Source organism: Typopeltis vanoorti, chromosome 15, assembly GCF_054136105.1.
Source record: "Typopeltis vanoorti isolate ZY-2024b chromosome 15, IOZ_Tvanoo_1.0, whole genome shotgun sequence".
NCBI classification, from domain to species: domain Eukaryota; kingdom Metazoa; phylum Arthropoda; class Arachnida; order Uropygi; family Thelyphonidae; genus Typopeltis; species Typopeltis vanoorti.
The window spans coordinates 30101312-30125497 of NC_143563.1; the positions used below are offsets into that span (position 1 = coordinate 30101312).

The 24186-nt window shown below is 35.8% G+C and overlaps 1 protein-coding gene across 2 annotated transcripts in view; it reads left to right on the forward strand.

The window, feature by feature from the left end:
* Nucleotides 1–11691, forward strand: part of LOC150098556 (EARP-interacting protein homolog) — a 74773-nt gene extending 63082 nt beyond the window's left edge. For both annotated transcript variants that reach the window (XM_090404964.1, XM_090404963.1), the window contains exons 9-10: nt 9682–9849; nt 11460–11691. In XM_090404964.1, the coding sequence (XP_090261090.1) occupies nt 9682–9849; nt 11460–11628 (337 nt within the window). In that variant the 3' untranslated portion in view covers nt 11629–11691. The remainder of the gene's footprint in view (nt 1–9681; nt 9850–11459) is intronic.
* The last annotated feature ends 12495 nt before the right edge of the window (nt 11692–24186 follow it).

Sequence of the window (24186 nt, forward strand, 5' to 3'; positions counted from 1 at the left end):
CCATAAGGTGCATCTGTGCTTTTGTATAATCTGATATTGCTTGCCAGTGATGCCAAATTTAGCATCTTGAGCTTCTAACCTTCTTTGGCTTAAGGTTTCCTTGCCTCTTTTAGTAATGCTTGTCTGCTGTATTTCCTGGTCACCAAATTCAAGAAACCATTTTGACTTATTCAACTTCGTATCCTTGAAAGTTGACTTTCTATATCCCAGTTAATGGAAAGGTCCTTGCAGAAATCCTACGTTTGCTATTGAAGTTCACCATCACAAACAAAAGAGTTCAAAACATTCACTATAGCAACCTGAATTTACTAACAGATGACATTTATAATCCATGTCCCAAACCTTTTCATTTGTTGACACATATTTTTTTTTTTAAACTTAATGTACTTATCAATGAAGAGTAGTGTTGCCATGGCAGCAGATTGATAGGAGGTCACCATGCCTAAGATTGGAGGGTAGCCAAACCACATGTTTACATTGACTGGTAGCTGAAAATCAGTGTAACTTAAGATACAGTCCACTTGTGAGTAGTGCAGTGGAAAATACTCTGTAAAAAATTTTAATAGTGTTTTTTTTTTAACTTTTAAAATTAAAAACTAAAACAAATAGTTATTTATTGCACCAGTCATTTTAATAGATGCCAGAAGTTCCCAGGTTTTAGCATTTAGATCAAATAAAGAATTGTGACCTGAAGTGGAGGGACAAACAGAAACTCTTACAATGTTTTAAGTTATGATATAAGAGATGGTTATAGCTTTTTTTTTTGTGTAGATAAAATTTTCAACAGTTTGATCTAGAGCTCCTGGATGTAATGGAAAAAATAAAAGCCTTGAGATGCATAAGAGAAGGCTGATACCAAATTTAGAAAATGTAGTTTTTTTTTATTAAGATAAAGTATGCAATAGCTGTGTTAGACTTCCTGGATGTTTGGAGGTGGGGAAAGGTAATAAAAGCTTTATAAGACTTAAGTTACAATAAAAGGAAACAGTACATTAAATTTTTGAAGGTCATAGTGCTTTTAAATAAAATAACTTTGGTTTGGTTCTTTTCTTACAGGGAGGGGGGGGGACATAAAAGTTTTATGATGCTTTAAGTTATGATAAGAAGCTGTATATCAAATTTAGAGGTCATAGCTCATTTTGTTAAGATAAAGTCCAAGTTTGGTTTCCCTGCCCCAAGTTTATGGTGAGCCAAACCTTTATGATGTTTTAATTACAATCCATCAAATTTTGAGATTATAGTTTTTTCCTTTTTTTTTTTTTTTTTTTTTTTTTTTTGTGGTGGGAAGGGAACAGCAAAAAGTCTTATGATGTTTTGAGTTATGATAAGAAACTGTATACTAAATTTCAAGATCATTGCCCATTTTGTTCTGATAAAATTATCAAGACTGTTTTGGGGAAAGGAGGTGGGTGATAAAAGCCTTACTGTGTTGTAAGTTATAACTAGAGGAAACTATACCAGGTTGGTGATTAAAGATTTTGAATGTCAATCCCACATTGAAGGATGCAAAACATATAGCACATCAGTGCTGTGTGTGTAAGCAAGAGGTTAAGAGATAGGAGGTTGTACTTCTTGAGAAGTGTAGAGAGGGAAAAGATACATGGAATGAAAGAAGAAGAAGAGGAGAAGTTGGTTAGATAGCTTTAAAGCTGAACAGTAAACAGATCTTAACCACTAGCTGCTTATGTTCTTAAAGACCTATCAAAGAAAAGTGAATGAATTAATGATGACCAATTAGTGTGGAATAGTCCCATTAAAATAGAAAAGTGATAAGGCAGAAACAGAATATCTATTTGGAATTTTAGCCTAAGCAGCTAAGTCTCTAAAGCTAATGTATTATGTCTGTTAATTGTATATATGCTTTCTGACTGGTTTTGCCTATTTTTATGAGGTGAAAAACCGAAGTTGTTTCCAGGAGATAAGACACTGCCACCAGTATCAGACTAGCTATCTAATAGAAAGTGACTGAAATGAGTTTGAGAGAGAGAGAGAGAGAGGACAGGCATTATCGTTAAGTAGATTGCCCTTTTCTGGATAACATTAAGCATTTTTAAGGAGATTTTCTGGTGCACCACTTCAAATGTGAGAACAGCATTCTAAAGTTAGGCAAGTTTATGATTTATTAGTGTTAGAAATCATACAGGTGAGAAAAATTGTCTTGAATAGAAAAGGAGTCTTTTGGAAACTAAGTAGGTTATGGTGTGACACTTTGTGTCAGGAAAAGGCTAGAGGTATAAGGTAGTGCAAAAAGGTAAGGGAAATTAATGAGATTTTTCTTATGAGAAATAAGCCAAGATTGCATTTTAGTAGCATTAACATTCATAAGATTGCTGTTGCCTCATTGACAAATGGCAAGGAGATCACAGTTTAAGAAATCGGTTCTGGATAATCTTGAACTTAGAATGGTTTCTCACTGAGAAGGAATGGAATGCATGTCATCAGTAAAGCTGTACATAGAATTTTTTCCAGCAAGAGAAAGTCATTTATGTATAAGAGGCAAAGAGTGGGGAAAAGTACAGAGATCTGGGGATACTCCAGCATTAGTGAGGAACTTAGCCTTCCACCATGATATTTATTGAATGACCAGAGAGAGAAAGCTGGCAACATCTAATTGCAAAAACGGAGAATGCAGGATGTTGGATAGTAATTTGGTGAGCAGGCCTTTTTACCAGACCCACTCACATGCATTGGAAATATCAAGAGCAAGCACATAAGTTTTTCCAAACCTTTCTATGGTTTGTATCTGCTGTGAACTGAGATTAACAGAATTCATATTAATGATCACTAACTAATCAGCAGGCCTCCAAGTAATGAAGAAGTTGGTTGTTTTTGAAAGCATTGAGATAAGGGCAATGGAACAATAGCTTGATAGCTGACTTTTATTACTGCTTTTGAATGGGCTGAATGTAGGCTTGTTTTCATGCTATTAGGTAGATGCATGATAGTATGAAAGGTTTCAGAGATATAAGGGACTCAAAAACACACGTGTTGAACAGATTATTTTATTAATTACAAATAAAATAAAACTTGACGTTTCGACCTCTATATCGAGGTCATCATCGGAAGAATACAACTGTATACAGAACCAAGCTACATGCTCATGCTTTATATACCAGTAAACTAAATCTACGTAGTTAATAAATCTTTTTTCTAGCCTGACCTCTAGTGATAGAAAAGCAAAGCAAAAATAAAGAAATAAAGAAATAAAATTATAAAAAATAAAAAATAAATAAAAAAATAATAATAATAAAAAAAAATATATATATATATATATATTATATATATTATAAATAGATAAATGCAACTACAATAAACTGTTAGAGTCCTCATGTATTAATATTCTTGATGGTTACAAAATGATTTCTTTCAGTTGCTATTGAATGTTCTAAACACTTCACCAAGTCACCAGGTTGTCTTCTTGTAGTGGGAATTTTTCTAATGCTAGTTTAGGATGTTATACAGGTTGTAGATGGGTCCTCCACATTCTTGAAATGATGAGGCCATCATTTTTGTTGAGATTTGGGTTGTGTTTGAGCATTTCACAAGACTCTTTAAATTTTCTCTCAAACCAGGTTTTGGTGCGGTGTAGGGACTTGGTATTTTTCCAGTCAATTCTATGGTATGTTTGGAGTGCATGGTCAGAAAGGCCTGTTTTACCGAAGTGGAGGTATTTAATGTGTCATTTGTGTTCGTCTTGTCTGATTGGGATAGTTCGCCCTGTTTCCCCTATGTATGGTATGTTACATGTGCAGTGTATTTTGTATACCCCTGGGTGTGCTAGGTGTGGAAGAGGATCTTTAGAGGAACTGAATAGGTGTCTTAGCTTATTTGGGGATTTAATGTTGTATTTGCGAAGTGTTCTGTCTATTTTTTCAGAAATGCCTCTAACATAAGGAATGGCAATAGCATTCTTGAAATCTTTTTTGTTCTTACTGGTATCTTTATGGAGGATCTTGTGAATAGTTTTTTTATTGTATCCATTTTTGATAAATGTTTGGTTGATGATTTTGTATTCTTGGTTTAGAGCCTGTTCATTCGAACAAATAGTTAGGGCTCTGTGTTTAAGAGTGCTTATGACACCTAATTTTTGTGTTGTTTGGTGGTAAGAATTTTTGTGTATGTATTGGCCCGTGTGTGTAGGTTTGCGGTAAACTGAGAAGGAGAGACAGCCAGAGGGAAGACGTGTGACAAGTGTGTCTAGGAAAGGAAGAGAGTCGTTTTTTTTCATTTCGATGGTGAATTGGATACGTTTGTGTTGTTTGTTTAGGTGGCTAAGGAATGTATTTAGAGCTTTGCGGCCATGGGGCCAAATGGCGAAAATATCGTCGACGTATCTGAGCCAAATTTTGGGCTTTAGACTTGCTGTCTCTAGAGCACGTTGCTCAAAGTCTTCCATATAAAAGTTAGCTATTGGGGGAGAAAGTGGTGAGCCCATGGCTGTACCTTCTTTTTGTAGGTAAAAATTGTTTTGCCATACGAAATATCCGGAGCGGAGTACGTGGGCAAAAAGGGCCGTGATGTCATGTGGAAATATGTTCTGTAGGAGAAAGATCGTATCATTGATTGGGACATTGGTGAAAAGGGAAGTTACGTCAAAGCTGACTAATAAATCTTGGTCGGTGAGTGTAATGTTTTTGATTTTACTGATGAAATGTTGTGTATTTTTTATGTAGGAAGGGGATTGACCTACCAATTCCTTGAGTGTGGCAGCTAATTTTTTTGCTAAGTGATAATTTGGGCTGTCAATTCCTTCAACGATTGGGCAAAGTGGTGTGCCAGATTTGTGTATTTTTGGCAGGCCATAAATTCTGGGTGCACGGGCATACTGAGGTATTAATTTTTTTGTTGTTTCTTCTGGCCATGTGTGGACGGATTTGATTAATTCAGTTGTTTTCTTTTTGTTACGTTTTGTGGGGTTGTAGTTAACCTTTTGGTAGGTGTTATGGTCCGATATTAACTGGTTCATTTTTTCAATGTATGTCGTACAGTCTAACAGGAAGGTGGAATTGCCTTTATCGGCTTTCGTTATTATAATATCCGGGTTATTTTTTAAGGATTTAAGGGTAGATTTTCGGTTTTGTTTATGTTGGTGTTTAGTTTTTTGTTAGAATTTAGTATACACGATGTTTCCATTCATATTTTATCAGCCAGAATGGTGGGGACGGATCGTAAACCTCTCTCGATATGATACACGATATCAAGCTTGTTTACTGACCTCGGAGCAATGGCGTAGTTCAAACCTTTCTTTAGCAGCGAGAGTTCACCTTCGGTGAGAATGTGGTTTGATAGGTTGATAACTGAGCATTGATCAGATGGTGGTTGGTGGCTCCTAACGTTGTTTGCAGGTGATTGGTTGCTCCTTATGATGTCGGTTCGTGGTTGGCTGTTCCTTTCGTAATGGCGTCTTGATGATCTTGTGCTTTTCTGTTGTTGTAGGGCTTGAAATTTCATTATTAGTTTTTCTTTATTTTTCAGTAGTGAGTGCTTGGCCGAGTCGTCAGTGATCCTATCTAGAATCTCCAAAAATACACAAATCTGTCACACCACTTCGCCCAATCGTTGAAGGAATTGACAGCCCAAATTATCACTTAGCAAAAAAATTAGCTGCCACACTCAAGGAATTGGTAGGTCAATCCCCTTCCTACATAAAAAATACACATTTCATCAGTAAAATCAAAAACATTACACTCACCGACCAAGATTTATTAGTCAGCTTTGACATAACTTCCCTTTTCACCAATGTCCCAATCAATGACACGATCTTGCTCCTACAGAACATATTTCCACATGACATCACGGCCGTTTTTGCCCACGTACTCCGCTCCGGATATTTCGTATGGCAAAACAATTTTTACCTTCAAAAAGAAGGTACAGCCATGGGCTCACCACTTTCTCCCCCAATAGCTAACTTTTATATGGAAGACTTTGAGCAACGTGCTCTAGAGACAGCAAGTCTAAAGCCCAAAATTTGGCTCAGATACGTCGACGATATTTTCGCCATTTGGCCCCATGGCCGCAAAGCTCTAAATACATTCCTTAGCCACCTAAACAAACAACACAAACGTATCCAATTCACCATCGAAATGGAAAAAAACGACTCTCTTCCTTTCCTAGACACACTTGTCACACGTCTTCCCTCTGGCTGTCTCTCCTTCTCAGTTTACCGCAAACCTACACACACGGGCCAATACATACACAAAAATTCTTACCACCAAACAACACAAAAATTAGGTGTCATAAGCACTCTTAAACACAGAGCCCTAACTATTTGTTCGAATGAACAGGCTCTAAACCAAGAATACAAAATCATCAACCAAACATTTATCAAAAATGGATACAATAAAAAAACTATTCACAAGATCCTCCATAAAGATACCAGTAAGAACAAAAAAGATTTCAAGAATACTATTGCCATTCCTTATGTTAGAGGCATTTCTGAAAAAATAGACAGAACACTTCGCAAATACAATATTAAAACCACCTTTAAACCCCCAAATAAGCTAAGACACCTACTCAGTTCCTCTAAAGATCCTCTTCCACACCTAGCACACCCAGGGGTATACAAAATACACTGCACATGTAACATACCATACATAGGGGAAACAGGGCGAACTATCCCAATCAGACAAGACGAACACAAATGACACATTAAATACCTCCACTTCGGTAAAACAGGCCTTTCTGACCATGCACTCCAAACATACCATAGAATTGACTGGAAAAATACCAAGTCCCTACACCGCACCAAAACCTGGTTTGAGAGAAAATTTAAAGAGTCTTGTGAAATGCTCAAACACAACCCAAATCTCAGCAAAAATGATGGCCTCATCATTTCAAGAATGTGGAGGACCCATCTACAACCTGTATAACATCCTAAACTAGCATTAGAAAAATTCCCACTACAAGAAGACAACCTGGTGACTTGGTGAAGTGTTTAGAACATTCAATAGCAACTGAAAGAAATCATTTTGTAACCATCCAGAATATTAATACATGAGGACTATTAACAGTTTATTGTAGTTTCATTTATCTATTTATAATATATATATATATATATATATACAGGGTGTTCGGGATAAATTTGACATATTTATAATTAATTATATTTTTCCGTAAGTTACATGTATTAACACACACTTCTCTTCATTTAAAAGTTTGGACCCTTCTTCATTCATATACAAGATGTCAGAAAGGATGGATAGCTGGAACCCACCTGAATCATGGAAGAGAATAACTTGTATCATGATGATTCGTGCCCGCCATCAAAATAAGGATATTACGACTGCTGCCCAATGCTCCCTGAATACAGTAAAAACAATCAGGCATGAACTAGAGACTTGCAATGGTGACTAGGAGGATGTAGCAAGAAGAAAGATCCCTAGCAGATGATCTGATTGCGTTCGTACAGCAGAATTCCTCGCAAATCTGCAGGAACAGGTGTTGAAGAACCCTGGCATTGGAATTCGGGCTTTGTTCGTGGAGTTGCTAACTGTAGTCAAGCCCTGGATAACAAGGGTAGCCAATGGTAGGCCGTATGTATGGCAGCAGGATTCGGCCCCTTGCCACACCTCTGGGAAAAGTCAAAAATGGTTGTCTGAAAATTTCTACGACTTCACCAGTCCAAATGTTTGGCCTCCAAACTCCCCAGACCTTAACCCCATGGATTATTTTGTATGGGGCTCAGTTGAAAAAGACACCAATCACACTTCCAGTAATACAAAAGCCCAGTTAATGGATAAAATTAAAACAGTTTTTGCGGCCCTTCCCAGGGAGACTGTAGCATCAGCTTGTTCGAGGTTCCGAAGCAGAATTGAAGCTGTGATCGATGCTAATGGTGGTTATTTTGAGTAAATCTTGTTGATAGTATTGTAATTAACTCTGCCTGTAATGTTTTTTTGTCAATTCATTAAATTTAATAGATACGAAGAAGATTTTCTTTTTCCTTACGAAACTGTCAAATTTATCCCGAACACCCTGTATATATATATTTTTTTTTTTTTTATAATTTTATTTCTTTATTTATTTATTTTTGCTTTTCTTTTCTATCACTAGAGGTCAGGGTAGAAAAAAGATTTATTAACTACGTAGATTTAGTTTACTGGTATATAAAGCATGAGCATGTAGCTTGGTTCTGTATACAGTTGTATTCTTCCAATGATGACCTCGATATAGAGGTCGAAACGTCAAGTTTTATTTTATTTGTAATTAATAAAATAATCTGTTCAACACGTGTTTTTGAGTCCCTAAATCTACAAATATGAGTGCTGATCACTGTGTAACCCTAAAAGAAAGATTCAGAGATATAAAATGGATGAAGTCTGGAGAACAAATTTTGAGCAAATTTCATGGGGGGAGGGGGTAGATAGCTTGTTGGTATCCAAGCTGAATATAGCAAACTGTACAGAAATCAATACAAGAATGAAATCACCTGATTTCATTCTTGTATTGATGTGAAATGAAAGATAAACAGTAATACATGATATACATATCCTATATGTATTGTTTTTATTGCATCACATGTACAAAGAACTGTTTTCTACATCACATGTTTATAGATTACCCACTAGCATAAGTACCCATAAAATAATAGGGTGGATCCATGAACATTCAAATAATTGACAGTATGGCCTACTGTTAAATCCTCTAAAATGAAGATTCATTGCTTCTTGACCAAAGCATATTAACTAAAACATCATCATCAATACTTGGCATGTTCCCATCCTTTTGAAAATTCTATTAAAACCATATATTATATACACTATATAGTCAACTCATTATAGCAAACACCTTAATAACAATTTACTCACTGCAAAGAAAAGTTCTAACAACAGGCACAATGTTATTCTAAAAAAAACATACTATAAACCAGGGGTAGCCAACTATGCATCCTTTTGGAACCAAAATAATTCCAGTAAGACTTAGAGGAGCTGCAACCATTGACTGATGTGAGTGGGAGTGAGTGAGTGTGCGCATGGTGAGGTTGTAACGAGCTTGTAAGAACTGCTTTGACTAATTACACACCTAATTTTAAAGCTTACTAAAAAAATTGATATTGGGAAAGCCTCTACTAGTAAATAAGTAACTAAAATTATTGTTTCAACTTTGAAATTATTCTAATTGTTCAAAGTAAACTTCATTTAATGTGTTTCGAATTAAATTTTTTTTATTGCAGTAATTTTTATTAACCCTGTTTTTTTCTCTCTCTCTCTCTCTCTTCTTGTTTATTTTGTTCCTCTTTTTTGTTGTCTCCTCTTTTTGTTTATTTTTTCCTGGTAGATCATGAAGAGCCACACGACGTGAGCTACATGCAGCTCGGCTATAAACTATACCTGATGTTTAGTGAGAGTGGATTATAGCACAGCACATACTTTATTATGGCAAATGCAACATACTTCATTTTTGGTATCACATCTTCAATCCCCAGAGATGGAGATAAACATATTTGAGATTGGCCAACTCCTAAGCTGATAGTTATTGTATTCATAAAACTTTTGTTTTGTAAAAATAAAGCAACTTTTTTGTTACTTTAGTTCGACATAAAAATATTAGTGTTATATTTGATTTCTGTTAAATAAAAGGTTACTTTGAAAAATGCTTGTTTGTGTGCATGTGTGTAAAATCTTTAACCTTATGTTATATAGAAAGGCTGTGAAAAAGTTTGAGCACTTATTGTCTTTTCAGGGTATGGAGTGTTCGTTACAATCATTTTCATGATCAGCTTGTTTTAACTTCAAGTAGTGATTCTCGGGTGATTTTATCTAGAATAGCTTCAATTTCTTCAGAACCATTTGGTCATTTAGTTGAAGATGAAGATACATCACTCAATGGAGAAGATGAACAGCAAGACAGGTAAAAATCTTTTAATTATTTATTAGAAATTAGTGCTGCTGAAATGAGCTGCAAACACAACTGATTTCATACTCATGTTTCCCAGCCATTTATCATATAGTTTGGGCTAATTAGTCTAAAGTATGCATCCACACCAGGTATTGAGATGGTAACACAATTATCATTTGTGTTTTTCTCTTCAATTCAAAAACACATATTTGGGGGTGATAATTAAATAACTTTTTATTAAATTATTTCTTCTTGGCTGCTAAGGCATTTTCATTGGCACAAGGATATGATATACTTATACATGGAAGTATAACTGTAGAAAGGCAAACACCAACTAAATTCAAACAGGTATAATCCTAATGTCCTAAAATTGGGAAGAATGGAGAAATCCCTTATTTGTTTTGAATGAAGTTTTAGTATTTGTTAAGTACTGGATAAGTAAGGAAGACTGTTTGAAAGAGTGGATGAGATGAAAGGTTAGTTAATTGAGTAATTAATGTTTGTATTAACAGATTTGTAGGAAAGTGGGGGAACTTATTTATTACGTATTTTAACATGTGTTGATAAAATGTCCATGAAGCGTATATTTCACCATCTTGTTAAGTCAGTGTATTGCTATTGATTGCAATGTAATTCTGTCTATAACTGCATGTGTTCCCTGGCTAGTTTGTCTGTTTTGTGGAGTGAAAAACTCTTCCATCTCTGTATGAGATCAACTAACTCACCTTTAGTTGAAAAACCCTTATGAAGATCTCAGTTGAACTTTAGAAAATTACATGTGTACGTAGTTTAAAAAAAAAAAAACATTTTTACCTGTTGAACACTTTTTTTTCATAATATAAAAAGTGAAAAAATAATAATAAAATAAAATAAAGATTTCACCTGTAATTGTATATATTAGGTGCAATAATCTCTGTACTTATAAAAAGTATTTTTATTTAGATCCAAAATCTATTTGAATTTAATTTTTTAACACATCATATATAAAATATTTACATATATTATGACTAATTAGGGCTCAGTCCTGTCACATTCATAAGAATGACACATGCCCTTTGGTCAGGAAGATAAAGCTTTGAATCCTCTCGAGAATTCAAGAAATATTTTCTAGGCATATTAAACTAGAGCTTAGTTTAGTGTGGTGGTGACATGGCTTTCTGTAAAATTAGTGTTTCCCTCTCTCCACCAAAACAGATAAACTAGATAATGAACACACTCACTTAACCACCTTACTGTCTATTATGGATCAAATATGCATCCTCATACGCCTTGTATCCATCATATATTTCAATGGTATTACAATTTTAATATGCACTCCACATCCATGATAACCTTGATGTCTTGGACGGTAGCGTGGTCAACAGACATAATACAGTTGACTCAGTAATTGTACTATGTCTTTCAAGTGATGATGTTTATTATTTCTGAATTACCCAAGCCTAGCCTAATAATAAAACTCATATGGGCAGAGCTATGTATCATTCAGTATATAATTTATATACAGAAATCAGTATAACATGAATATCTAACTGCAGTTTATATGTTGTAGTCTCAAAATCTCAAATAAAATGATTTTTCTCCATAAAAATTAGTAGGTTTGTTTTTTTTGTTTTTTTTTTTAGGAAGTTATTACAGGATGGAGTAGTAGCCACTTATGAAGAACATGAAGATAGTGTTTATGCTGCTGAGTGGTCAAATGCTGATCCTTGGTTATTTGCTTCTCTAAGTTATGATGGACGATTAGTCATTAATAAAGTGCCTAGAGCAGAAAAGTACAGAATACTGCTCTAAAAAAAGTTGATTGAATTTCATGTAAAAAGTAAATGAAAAATAAATGTATTTATTTGGCTGTTATGTGTTCTTCAGAAACTGTTATATTTTTTTTTTCTAATAGCATTTAGATCCCAGAAAGAAAAAAAAAAAAAACAGCCGGTGTATTCTGTTAGGTTCTAAAGTCTAAAATGTATTTATTCTATATTCTGTCCTACCAAAAGTCACATATCATCCTCTATGTAGAGGATGGTATGTGACATTTAACATTGCAAGTTATCCTGTTTAATGTGATCCCAATACAGGATAAATGGTCAACGTGCATGGGCATACTTACTTGATAACTATCTTTTGATATTCACACCTAAGGAATAATAAAGACAAAATATTCTTCAGACACCTCTTGAATTGTAAAGGCCAAACACAATAGTGAATTGTTTTTGTGTGGTTTTTCCCATCTTTTCCATCAGCATAAAATAATAGCAGCCAAAATTAATCACTTCACGGAACCTTTCTCTAGTTTTCTGTTTTCCAACATTTATCTTAGCTATAGCTCCTTGTTTTTGCAAAACAGGTACATTGAATGGCTGTCTGCTACTAAGGCAAATGATGTGAAGTCATTAGATTCTTTATATAAGTTGTCCCAATCCTGAAAATATTTCGGGTGCAAACTTTGTTTGCTTACACTTGAATAAAGGATTAAACCAAGTACAGTATATAATTTCTTGGTATCTTTAATTTATAGTATAACCAAGTGGAAAATCTTCTAATAACTATCTCTAATCTAGAGTATTTTAATAATAAGGTGCGACACCTTTTGGCTACTCGTATACGAAAATATGACATATGCGTTACTTCAATCTTAGTATCACTTCTGGATCTGGCTCCCACTGAAGAGAAAGGTCCAAACTGGTCTGGATAGTGACCCTTCCCATAATGCATAGGTGGCCAACAACAGGCCTGCGGGCCACGTGCGGCCTGTAACGTGATTTTGTGCGGCCCGCGGCAGGATAAAAATGTCACAAAGAAGCCGACTGACTGATGATCACCTTCAGGATTTGTTATGAATATTGTCATCATCATTGAAAATCGACTTTGATGAACTTGTTGCTGCACATGAACGCCCACAATGTTCTCATTAAGTTGTGTTACATGTAAAAAAAACCAGAAATATGTAATTAAATTTAATTTAACAACTTATATAAAATCAATGAAGTATTTTATATTGTTCTTCCAGTAGTAAAATGATTTAACAAATATAGTAATTCAATACATATAACTATTGCCTTGAAAAAACGCTGAGTTTATTTTTATTTAAGTTCTGTCTAAAAGTGTGCGGCCCATGATGCTACCAATCATCATATATTGGCACTCATATAGAATGAAGTTGGCCACACCTGCCATAATGCATAGCATTATACATGTCTGTAAGGATATGTGCTTTGCATTCTGGGATATTAAGGCAAGTGATGTGAAGTGATTATCTTCTTTATATGAGTTGCTCCAGTCCTGAAAATACTTCAGGTGCAAACTTTGTTTGCTTACACTTGGATAAAGGATTAAACCAAGTATATAATTTCTTGGTATCTTTAAGTTATACCTATGATTCATTGTCCTTTTGGGATAGTTGTGTGATATTTGGGACCCGTGAATCATAAACGTGATTTGGTTTACAAAGTCAAGAAAACAGTGCAAGTATTCAGTAATACACATTACTTGCAGCGCCACCCTCACTTAGAAAATGCAAACATCTTAAGTTTATAAATTTTCACACATTATTACATAAACAAGTTTCCTATTTTAAGCATAAGTGTGCTAACAATCATCCTTATAGTTACACACATTAATATCCCAACATTGGTTAGAATTCATAGATTAACACGATGGTTGCAAATATTCAGACTGGAAAAATATGGTGGAATATTAATGTATGAGTATTTTAAAACTGTGTAATATGGCAACATTCAATCTCTTCTTCAAGAGGCATTCTAGAACATGTTGAGTGTTTTTGTAATCATTTGATTTAATTATTTTCTTCTTCATTTCTTGTGAAGTAAATAAAGTTTACGACTAAATGGTAAGAGTGGTAAAATCAAGATTACACTTCGTGCTTGTTTCGAGTTTAATTATACCTAATGAACTATAACTATATCATAAAAAGGGAATAAAACATTCAAATAAGGCTTACTGAAATAACCATGTGCATGTTTTTCCATAGTGTAGGCAGCACCTGATTATTCAGAATATCAAGGTACTAAGCTGCTTTCATGGAACCACCAACAATGACAGTGGTCCCACTCCAAACCAGCTGAATGTACCCCACACCATTACTCTGCCACCACCAAACTTTACTGTGGGTACAACACATTGTTATCACAGTGTGTTGTACCCACAACAGGCAGCCTGGTAAACAAGCATTTACCAGGCTGCCTCCACACCCACATCCTGCAATCAGACTAGAAAAAGGTGAACCTTGATTCGTCGCTCCTGAGTGCTGTTTTCCACTTATCAATTGTCCAGTTCACACGCTCTTTGCACCAGGCCAGACAAGCCACCTTGTTCATTGTGATGTTTGGCTTGGCTGCTGCTCATCCATGGAAATCCAGTAAATGGGGTTCTTTCATACAGTACTAGTACTCACTATGGTGTTATTGATGCTCTGGAACTCATCACAGATGGTCTGTGCCGATTGTAGCCGATTTTTGCGTATCACCCATTTTAACATCTCCTGTCCCTGTCAGTCATTTTAAGCAGCATCCTGGGTGTTTGTTTTCTTGCACTAGTGATGCAGGACATCTCCATTTGTTGATCACTTCGCTAACCATTGAGCAGCAATGGCATATGGACATGCCACGAGTGTGATAGCCCACAATGACACCTCTCTCGAAGTCGCTGAGTTCACATCATGTTGCTATACCACCTGTATTCAACTACAACGATGAAATACTGCTTCCTACTATTTGTACACCAGTTTTTATGCTATTAATAAACCTGGAATGTTCTATGACTTCAAATAACAGGAATGTCCAGAAAACTATTGGTAGATAGTGTGTGTGTGTGTATACGAGGGCTGTTTGATAAGTCTGTGCAAAAATGAAGAAAACGTAATTTTTTGGGGACAGACATTTTTTATTTTTCAACATAGTCTCCTTTGAGGTCTATACACTTAGTCCAACGATGCTCGAGTTTTTTGATCCCGTCCATATAGTATGATTTGTCCAACTCTTCAAAATAGGCAGTTGTTTTGGCAATCACCTCATATTTTGATGAAAATCTCTTTCCTGGGGGGGGGGGGGATGCGAAAGGACTTCATAGCGAAAATCGAACAATTTTGCAGTCACAACACGTTGACGCTTTTGATCCAGTGTGAGCAAACATGGCACCCATCTTGCAGATAGTTCCTCGTATGTAAATGTTCATGTAAAATATTATGTACACGGTCATTTGAGATGCTCACAGCCTTAGCAATTTCATGCACCTTCACTCTTCTATCATCCATCACCATATCATGGATTTTTTTCAATAATTTCTGGAGTAGTAACCTCAACAGGGTGTCCAGAACATTCAGCGTCACTTGTGCTCATATGGCCACTTCAAAAGTTACTAAACCACTTATAAACCGTTCTAATCGAAGGTGCAGACTCACCATAATATTTACCAAGCTTAGCTTTGGTTTCCTGAGCCGTTATGCCTTTCAGAAAGTAATGTTTAATCACTGTACGAAATTCTTTCTCATCCATTTTTCACAAATCACGGTACTTGATTGATTCAAATGAACGCCAAACACAGAGTAATAGATCTATCTGACTGAAACTTAGTGTGTGATCCTCCAACAGTTGCCAGTAACTAAAAATAACCTCGATACATACTGTTGGTGCCATCTCTTAGACTTTCCATGGACTTATCGAACAGCCCTCGTATATATATATATACACACACATACATACATGTATATACACATATTATTAATATAACTTAAAATCACAATTGCATTCGATATTTCCTCTCATTATGACGGTTCACCAATAGAAATATAGTATATGTTTAAAACTTCGTACAAATATACCAGTTTGATGAGGAAAGGAAATAATATACGGCCAAGCAGGGTGTGAAAGCATTAACGCCACAAATCACTGATATTTTCTATTCTATATCATTAAATAAAAAAAAAATGCTGGTCACAGCCTGCTAAAACTGATTTCATGACCCTAACAGATTGCAACCTGCAGTTGAAAAACATTAGAACAGCTGACCTATTGAAGACTCGTTATGATTAACATGAGTGGACCCCAAAGTAGAACTTGAATCTGGTTTCAGAATATATGGCACACTTCATCCAGCTTACTGATACTCTAATCTAAATTTAAAAAAAAAAAAAAAAAGCAGGAACTGGACCAGATAGGTAGCCACTGAATTAGAAACCTTTTTGCAGATGTACAAAAATGCCACTTATGCAGCATATATGCAAAATACTTGGTGGCAATTATTCAAAAATACTGCTGGTCAGTAATCGTCAATAGAGTTGGTCACAATGAGAAAAACTAAGGATCTTCTGGAGTTCGATAAAGGGCTTATTGTGGGTTCCCCATCTGGCTGGAGACACGATTTTGAAAACAGCAGACCTGACTGGTTTCTCAAAAGTTGAGATATTCCGGGTGTTTAATCAGTGGGAAAATAACCCACATTACTTGTCTAAGAGATGTAACTATCTTCTTAAGACAGTCTACTCGGAACAAGATTGCTTCATCTCAATTCAATTACTTTAGTCAATTGTGAGATAGCAATTGACCATAGCATTTAATGAAGTCTTCCCGACCCATATCTCAAGGAATTATGTACAGGGAATTAAAGAGGATCAGTTCGACAAAGTATTAAAAGTTTCTCATTCAGTGGCTGGTATATGTTTAATAACTTGAGATATGAAGGTGCTTTGGTACCAATCAAGGGGAAGATCTACAGACCTCTCGACTTTTCTCCTTGGAATATCCAAATAATCCTCATCCCACTAGTCTCATGCACTATATATTTACAACTCATGTTTATAATAATAAACATTTGGTTTTGACAGGGGGAAGGAGAATTAAATAAGCTTTTGTCAGAAGTTTGCTGTGAATGTTTCATTCACACCAAACTTCTGACAAAAGCAAAGGTCATTCGTTTCGTAGATAAGGAAAGGTAATATGACAATAAATAAGGTACTGTAGAGCTTATTCTCAGTTTGCATAAATCTTTGGTGTTTTAATTACATGTTATTTGGTTTTCGTTAGCCAATTCCTCCCCCCTTCCTCAGAGCGATCATTTTTGGGTTTTGGCTAGAACTACTATCTCATCAATACCAGAAATATCTAGCAGAAGCTCAATGGTTTTTAAAAAAGTATACTGTTTATAAATGTGTCGTATCTGCCTGCCAAAGTATGAATTAACCAGCATTGTCAGGTATTGACTCATCGTTTTGATTTGATTATTATAACAGTTCTGAACGGATTGGTGAAAGTTACAATAATACATTTTTACCTTAATTTTCTTAACTTCAAACTAATAATAATATAAGTTATTTTAAAATTAGTAAATTTCATGTTGATTTGTTATTAATAATCAGATTTTTATTCATACATCTTATTTGGTTTATCATTAGATAATCTAATGATTATTGCTAATGAAACCAAACACCTCAGCATCCCTGTCCTGGAGAAGGGAAGTCAGTTATGTATTTTGATTATTTTTGGCTATAGAAAAACATTGGAAATAGTACATTTAATGTTTGATTTAATTAAATTAGACAAGAAATCATATTTTTATTTTATCCTTTATCCAACTCTAAGCAGTTAATACTTATACATGAGTGTACTGTACATGAATTACTTCAGTAACTTATAATGACACGTTCACATTAGTACGATCTGAATTCTCTTGGGAAAGACTTTCAGGCAAGACAAGACAAAATTTTGTGTGTGAATGTTGGTGGATGTACCACATATCATGTTGAGTTCTTCAACTGTAACCAAATCTGCATGTGGGGGAAGAGACAAATGTGTTTGTTTTAGGATATATTAGAAAACAGTAATTAAGGATAATTCTATATTTGCTGAAGAAAACATTAATTGATTCAGCCAGAATGGAAGGAAGTACAGGAAGATGGTTTGATGTTAGACAAGGATGTATATGATCCCCTCTGTTATTCATTATCTATATCAGGGCTGTCCAACCTTAGGTAATCCGAGGGCCACATTAAAAAAAAAATTATCTGAGGGCCACATCACAATGCGTATCTAGTAAATTGGTGACCAGGAGACACAACCTTGATAGTTCAACAAACTAACAACACTAATTGCACACTCACGTTTCCTGTGAGTGCCCAGAGCATGCATGTTGGAACAAAACAGTGTAAGAACGCTTCTTTGACACATCTAATATTTGAAAAACACGTGAGTATAAGTGATGTCAAAACACGAAATAAAATTACCAACATCAAGATTATCGATTAGTGATAGAATTAAAATATTTAGTACGCATTCGATTCAAATTATTTTATTTTTTCCCTCATGAAAATAAAAACCCACAGGCAAGCCACACAAAATTGCACTGCAGGCCGCATCTGACCCACAGGCAGTGCTTTGGACAGTCCTGATCTATATGGATCACAATTTATGAAGGAAAGCGGAATTAAACCTGATATCAAAATTGGAGATGTTAATCTCAGCTCTTTACTTTATGCAGATGATATTATACTTTTAAATAAATCCAGTACAATTCTGCAAGATTCCCTAACTAAATTGAATAACTGCTGTAATAAATTTGGTATGAAAATCAGCAATAACAAGACAAAGAAAACAGGCAGACACATTGAAAATATCAACTGCATCATGAATAGAGAACTTATAATACAGCAAGTAAAACATTTCAGCCACTTAGGCACAATTTTTAATGAAGATGGTAAATTAAATATGGAAATAGATGACAGAATCAATAAAGCCAGTATGGTAGGAAGTCATTTGAATAAATTCATATGGAGTAAGAGAGAAATTAGTCAGAACACTAAATTAGCTGTATACAAGACAGTGTTCAAACCAGTTTTAACTTATGGATCTGAGAACTGGGTCAGAAGTAAAACACTTGACCAAAGACTAGAGACCACAGATATGAGAGTCCTGAGAAAGATTAGGGGCATGAACAGATGGCATCAATGGCAATATGTTAAAAACGAGGATATTAGGGAAGAACTTGACATTGTTAGCATCCAGGAATGTGTTAGCAGAGCTAATCTCAAGTGGTATGGTCACTTAAACAGAATGGGAGAGGAAAGATTAGCAAAACAAGTGTTCTTTGCCAGGTTGGCAGGAAAAAGACTTAGACGAAGGATATAGGTGGATTGATACAGTAAAAAGTGCTTTAGAAGACAGAAATATCATCATCATCAAATTCCTGGTATATATATATACCCTCAAGATATGATAGTACTACATGCAGTGGTGTTGCTAGCGCTTTTGCTGCCTGGGGTGGTCCCTGAGTTTACTGCCCCTCTCAATACATGCCAAAAACACTACAAAAAGTGAAAATGACGTATAGGGTAAGGTTGAAAGTGCTGCCCGGGGTGGACCATCCCCTCCTAGCTATGCCACTTACTACATGAAAACTTTACATCATTACTAACTTCCATCCATCCATCCATCTTCAAGGCCCACCTTTCCTAATTCAGTTGTGGGGTCAGCAGCTGTAAGAGGGACTTCCAATGGTCACGATCCTCTGCCACCAAGCTCAGGTGTTTGGGTGGGAGTCCCAGATGTGTTCACCCAAGTTTTCAATATAATCTATCCAGCGAGTTCTTGGCCTCCCACCCTCTGGCTTGGCAGAGGGGGCCTGCTGGGGGAGCCTCTTATAATTTTGACTAGGTGCCTGTACCATCATAACTGTGTTCTCTCAACATGGAGAAGCTATGGTTGAGTATTGAGGGGTCCCCGAATTGCAGAGCTTCTGACTCTGTTGAGTTTGTCAGCCCCGCAACTCCTCAAAGGAACCTCATTTCAGCCGCTTGGATTCGTGTCCACATTTCTTTCAGTCATTACCCAGCTCTCATCAGCATAGGTGAGGAATGGGGACATAAACTTTATTGAAGCCAGCCAGCTTTGCCTTCTGGCTTAACTCCCACTTCAATACTACCAAACGGCCAAGCTCCCAGAATATTTCACTTGATTACTAACTTCCTATCTACAATTTTCCTCCAAATCAGTCTGTTACTTGTCAAGATTCCAATATTATCAGATCTTATATTTCTGCCTTCTAAGGCACTTTTTACTGTATCAATCCACCTATATCTTGGTCTTCCTCTGGGTCTTTTTCCTGCCAACCTGCCGATGTTAGATATTGAATGGAGAACTTCCTGAAAAGTTATTCATTCAGGATCTAACATCTAAGCCTTACAAAATAACAAAGAAATTTGCATAATACCTGCTTACCAGCGGAAAGTGAGAAACAGCTAAGTTGTTGTATGTGAAAGTGTATATCAGTATGTGTAATGTATTGGATTTATTTATTGTCAAACAGAAAGTTAAAATCAAGAATTATGTCAGATTAGCATTTCATGTAAAGAAATAATGGCTTAATTTATGTATTATTAAGCTATCATAATATCATAAGTCGCCAGGTAAGAAATGACTAATAGGATCAACGGTCACATCTAAGCCGTAAGTGCCTGTCGTAACGCCGAAGGCTGCAACTTACTGGGAAGGCTTACGTAAGTACCTTTCCTTGAAAACAACACCTAATAGCAAGGAGGGAAAGCAAGGGATCAACCTAAGGGCAATGTAAGTTATGGATCGTGTGAAAAAACAATACAGAAAAAGAGGGTGCTGAGAAAAAATATTTAAGGCAATACGCGCCAAGCTCTAGGCTTTTTTCTGTTTTCTTCTGGGATTTTGATGATCGAGGACTCTCGACGAGTGATCAGAGATAGGATAAGCCGAGGGTGCTATGTCGACGGACAGCCGGCCATATTCATAACTTGCGCTGAGAGGTATTCCGCGGAGACCTGTATGAGAATCAACAGCTCATGCAGAATGGTGCCAAACGCTGAATGATCCACCTGAGCGAGCAGAGAAGGCTTGTAGTTCCAGCCATTTCTTGATTTGTGTCCGGTAGCAGAGAACGGAACAACTCAGTCACAAGACCTGACCCAGAACCAGCCAAGACGAAGGATGACCCGAGCAACACGTAGCAGCTAATAGACCTTCGGAGGGACTTGGTAAAGTAAAGATCCTTTGGTTTTATATCTTGAGATTGTTTGAAGGTAGAATTTGTGTCTTGATAAAGCAAGACTGAGGACATTTTAGAGAACTTTGACAAGATAAAGTAATTAATACTGCCAATTCTATTAGACAAAGAATTGTATAGGATAAATCTTAACTTGTATATGATTGAAGTAGTGAAAACCCTTTGTTAATTGAGTAAATTTAAGTAAGAGAGAAATGAGTTGTGAAATATCTATTTAAAGTAAATGCGAATGAAGGAACTCGACTTGAGTGTGACATTGGTTGATTATCCATTTGTATTACATGATTTTGCATGTCAGTTTGTGTAAGAAGGTTAGATTAGTATTGAACAGTTTGTATAGCTTAGCATAAGGCATTCACTTAGCTAGCAATTCAGAAGTTTTGATAACTTAATACAAGATTTAATGTACGTGTCTTTTAGCATTAATAAACATGTTTTGTTACTTCAACCTGAGTCTTGCCTGAATTCGAGGTGTCAAACTACCACTTCTGAAAATAGAACTAAAAAGTTCTCCATTCACAACACAGTTGACATTTTCAACGATTCTGCATATTTTCATTGTCTTTGTCTTTTTATTGCTGACCTTCATACCATATCTATTACAACAGTTATTCAATTTAATCATGGAATCTTGCAGACTTGTAGGATTTGTTTAGAAGTATAACATCATCTGCATAAAACAAAGAGCTGAGATTAACATCTCCAATTTTGATATCAGGTTTAATACCACTTTCCTTCATAATGTTATCCATATAGATAATGAATAAGAGAGGGAGAATGTACTTCCTTCCTAGATATAATGCCCCACTGATACCATATAACTGTAGCGTTTTGAATAGCTTGGCACCTTGTCATATGCCTTTTCCAGATCTACAAAACTTAAATACAGATCTTTGTTATATTTCCATGATTTCTCAACTGTCTGTGGTAAACTGAAAATCTGATCCTGACAGCCTCTATTTGGTCTGAATCCAGCTTGTTCTTCACCAAGCTTCTCTTCCACAATCCTTCTCAACCGTTTCTCAAGTATACTTGCATATATCGTACTGGGAACACTCAGTAATGAAGTACCTCTGTAATTCTCACTTTTATATCCCTTTTTATATATGGGTACTATGAGAGCTCTATTCCAATCATCTGGAATTCATCCCTCTGTCCAGGCCTTCTGAACTATGCAGTGCAACCACCATATGACTTTTATACCTCCATACTTGAGCATTTCTACTCCTGCCTTTCCACATTTCAGGCTTTTTCTACTTCAAGTATGGATATATATTCCTGACTGCATGCCTGTTGAGTATTTTTTACCACCAAGCTATCACTCCTTGTTTCATTTAGCAATTTTTCGAAGTAATTACTCTATACTTCAAGGATATCTTTTTCTCCAGTTTTCATCTCACCTTTATCATATCTAATTCCTTTTACAGCATTCTTTCCTCCATTTCTGAGCATCTTCAACAACCTCCAGAATATCTTGTCACTTCTTGATATTTATTTTCTATGTTCTTACCAAAGTCTTCCCATGACTTTTGTTTAGCTAGTTTTACAGTGTTTAGCTTTCTTATATTTGTCTCTGTATTCTCTAATCTCAAATAAGAGCACAAGCTGGCTTATTTGTCAGGAATTTTTGATATGCTTTCTTCTTTTCCTTCACTGTCTCTTTAACTTCCTGTGTCCACCATGGAGTTCTGATTTTTCTATTCTTGTAGACAAACCTCACCACATGCCTCTCTGGCTGAATTAATCAGGGTTTGCCACTGAATCTCCAAGGTTTGGTTCCTGTTCTCAAACTCTTCCATTTTTTTCTTGCATAATCTTTGTGTATTTTAGTCTACAGGTCATATCTGAGAGCTTCTCAACTTTTATTTTGCTTTAAAACTTTCTGATATGTTCCTTCTTTTCAATATGAAATTCAGTTTTATCCTGCTCAAGACTAAATAGTGATCACTTCCAATTTCATATCCTCTGTATACTCTGGTGTCCTGCACCAGGGAGAAAACATCACTATCAACAATAACATAGTCAATGAGACTTTTCTTATTCCTTGCCTCTTCTCTCCATGTGAATTTGTGCACATTTTTATGTTGGAACATTGTGTTAGTAATAACCAGTCCATATCCTGAGCAGAAATCCAACAAGTATTTACCTTTGTTATTAGCTTTGCTCTTGTCTCCAAATCTTACCAAAATATTTTTGTATGTTTTATTTCCTACTCTGCTATTTAGATCCCCAACAAGGACCAACTTTTCCTTTTTCATTATATCAGTTGCTTTTTCTAAAGCCTCAAAAAATTCCTCCACTTCTACCTTCTGTGGGACCATAGGCACAAATAAGTCTCATTGTCCAGTTTCCCATTCTCATATTTGACCATATCACTTTACTTGAGACTGCCTGCCTTCAAGATTAGCCTCATATTTAGTGTTGAATACTATGGCTACTCCTTCTTTTCCTTGATTGTCATTGCCTGAATATAACATTTTGTAATTACTGCTCAAGATCTCACCAATTTTGCATTTTTTGTTTCAGTCCCCCTATTATGTCGATCTGGTACTTATCCAATTCCTCAGCTAGCTCCATTTTTTGCCATTCACTCTTCTTATGTTGATAGTGATCTTGAACTTGGTGATGTTGAGTTGTGGTGGGTTTTAGGATTTGTTCCAGTAGCTGTGTTTTCGCTGGTTCCCTAGTGAAAACAATGGTGGCTTTGTTTAACCGGGCGACACCCCCAGCCAGCATGAAATTCTGTCATGTTGTACCATCATTTGATATTTTGGTTTAAGCCAATAAGAATACAATTTGGTTAGCTAAATTCTAAATTGCCAGCCCATCCTCGTTTGTTCAGTATCCAGGTAGATACCTAACAGAGTGCACCACGAGAAGGTGAGGATTGGACATTAGGTCAGAAGCCCTGGTTGGTTCTCTGCATTCTCAGTTCTGATAATGTTGGAATCTTGACAGATATCAGATTGATTTGGAGGAAAATTGTTGATAGGAAGTTAGTAATGATGTAAGTTCTTCATGTAATACTATCATAATATCCTGTACTCCCCCTGAGGGTACATGTCAGGAATTTGATGATGATATCTGAATTACTAAAAGGTGTAAATATGTGAGCCATATGTAAACAGAAATACTTTCATTACTGGCAAATGAATTATTAATAGTTTACATCTGTGACATTATATGCATGTGTCCTGTAAGTTGGTGAGGGGAGCGAATAACATGTGATGCTATTAACTCTGGATACGAATTGCATTAATGATGGATATAATTTTAATAAAGTCCTATCGGGGGAGAGAAAGAAATTTGTTT